Raw genomic sequence first — 1,969 nt, forward strand, 5'->3', positions numbered from 1 at the left:
ATATATATATTTGCATTGATAAGCCTGAGTGGTCTGTTGACTGGTCGTTTCTTCAAATAATTGTTATGCTGCTTTTAACATCATGGCCAGGGGACTACAGATGAAAAATAGCCGTTTGGCTAATTCTGGCTTTTTTAACGTATGAATTGTCATATGTTTTATTAAATTGCACTGTCCCCTTTTAAATAAATAATAATAATATGGGCAGGTTACAATATAAAAAAATTGTTTGTCATAATCACATCTTGTGATTATTTGACAGGAGTTTTAGTTTTAAACTGTAAGTGTATTTAATTCAGCTATAATGTATATACAATAAAAGATTTAGAATAATTATCATTTTGATCCATACACTCGTAATGTCTGACTGGGACTCGTGCCACTTTATGTTCAATAAATTGGGCCCTGAGGTCAAAAAGGTTAAGAACCCCTGCTTTAGATCCTTAAAGATTTGAGATTTTACATTTTAATTCCTGTCTTTAGTACTGTACTCAGTGCTCTGTTAGCAGTAAGCAGTTTTTTCTCCTCTGGCTGTAAGACTGAATCTGTAACAAGCTTTAAACTGAGCAAATATCTGTTCAGGACAAAAGTCAGTCAGCATGATTTTGCTTTCAGGCTCCACCCCGTCTCGCGCAGCTGGATTTTTAGGCACGAGCAGCCCGGGTCCGATGGCGGACCTTTATGGAACCGCCAGTCAGGAGTCGGCTGTCAGCAGTTACCTCAGCGCTGCGAGCCCTGCACCAAGCACCGGCTTCAGCCACAGCCTGGGGGTGAGTTACTTCATCGTCACTGTCGAGTCATTTAAAGTCTGCAGGTACATCAGTGCATGGTGGATAAAATGAGACGATGCTGCGAACGTCTGACTGCGATTATGTGCTCATCGTTTTAACACACTGTGTGAGCTAAAGGCTGGCTGGTCCCACATTACTAGACTCAAACCATGAAAACACTACAAGGCTCTTTCACTTGTAAAGATTTTTATTTACATATCAATGTTTTATAGTTTGGAAAAAAATGTTATATCTGCCTTAGTTAGCTACAAAAACACTTGTGGTGTTGAAAATATGTTTCATAAAATTGACTCGTAAAAGTGTATAAAAAATACACAGATTTTGCTCAAATTTAATGTGCTTTATCCTTTACATCTTCAGTAGGGCTCAAACAGACAATTAAAAGCATAATTTCTCGAAGGAGTACGTATAAACTGTCATGTCAGAGTTTTAAGGGGGACATATATGGAACTGCCAAATAAGGTGGGGACTTTTTTTGGTCTTCATTCTCCTCTGGCTCTGGGTCAGACTCTGCCTCCAACATGTAAGGCTGGATGGATAGTTGTTGTTGTTGTTGTTGTTATTGACATCTTTTCATTAATTTTAAAAAATAAATAAATAAATAAATAAAAAGTTTCTGTGCTGCACGATTGTCGTAAACCCCTCTATCAAATTAGAATGAACCGTACTGGAAGCTGGAGGTGGGCGGGGCTTGAAGCATCTCATTTGGATTTAAAGAGGCAGCACCAAAACGAGTTAATCTGAGACACACCTCAGAAAAGGGGCGAGGCTTGTAGAGTTACAATAAGGAATTCAGACCAAAGCATTGCAGTTCCACTTTATAAAGACCCCAAGTAAATGATTTAAATGTGAAAAAGAAGGATTTAAAAGCATGTCTCCATTACAATAGAGTTTTTATGTTGAAAAGGGACAGAGGTCTTCTTGCAAGATTTTGCAATTTTGCATGAATGTATCTATATATATTCATGCAAAAGTGCAAAATTTCAAGGAAGTATTATTCCTCAGTATGTGTTGGGGGTGATGCTTAGTTAAAACCACAAAAAACTGAAGCTCAATATCTTTAAAACTGACTGGATGGGGAGTAGAAGAAAAAATGATAGATAGATAGATAGATAGATAGATAGATAGATAGATAGATAGATAGATAGATAGATAGATAGATAGATAGATAGATAGAT

The 1,969-nt window shown here is 37.1% G+C and overlaps 1 protein-coding gene across 1 annotated transcript in view; it reads left to right on the forward strand.

Annotated features, from left to right (window-relative positions):
• Positions 1 to 770, forward strand: part of LOC106536871 (RNA-binding protein Musashi homolog 1) — a gene marked incomplete at both ends in the record, with an annotated part of 10,115 nt that extends 9,345 nt beyond the window's left edge. Inside the window, 1 exon segment of the mRNA XM_014034214.1 lies at positions 616 to 770. Coding sequence (XP_013889668.1) covers positions 616 to 770 — 155 coding nt within the window.
• Positions 771 to 1,969: the final 1,199 nt, after the last annotated feature.

The sequence above is a fragment of the Austrofundulus limnaeus genome, unplaced genomic scaffold (assembly GCF_001266775.1).
Source record: "Austrofundulus limnaeus strain Quisiro unplaced genomic scaffold, Austrofundulus_limnaeus-1.0 Scaffold2012, whole genome shotgun sequence".
NCBI lineage: Eukaryota > Metazoa > Chordata > Actinopteri > Cyprinodontiformes > Rivulidae > Austrofundulus > Austrofundulus limnaeus.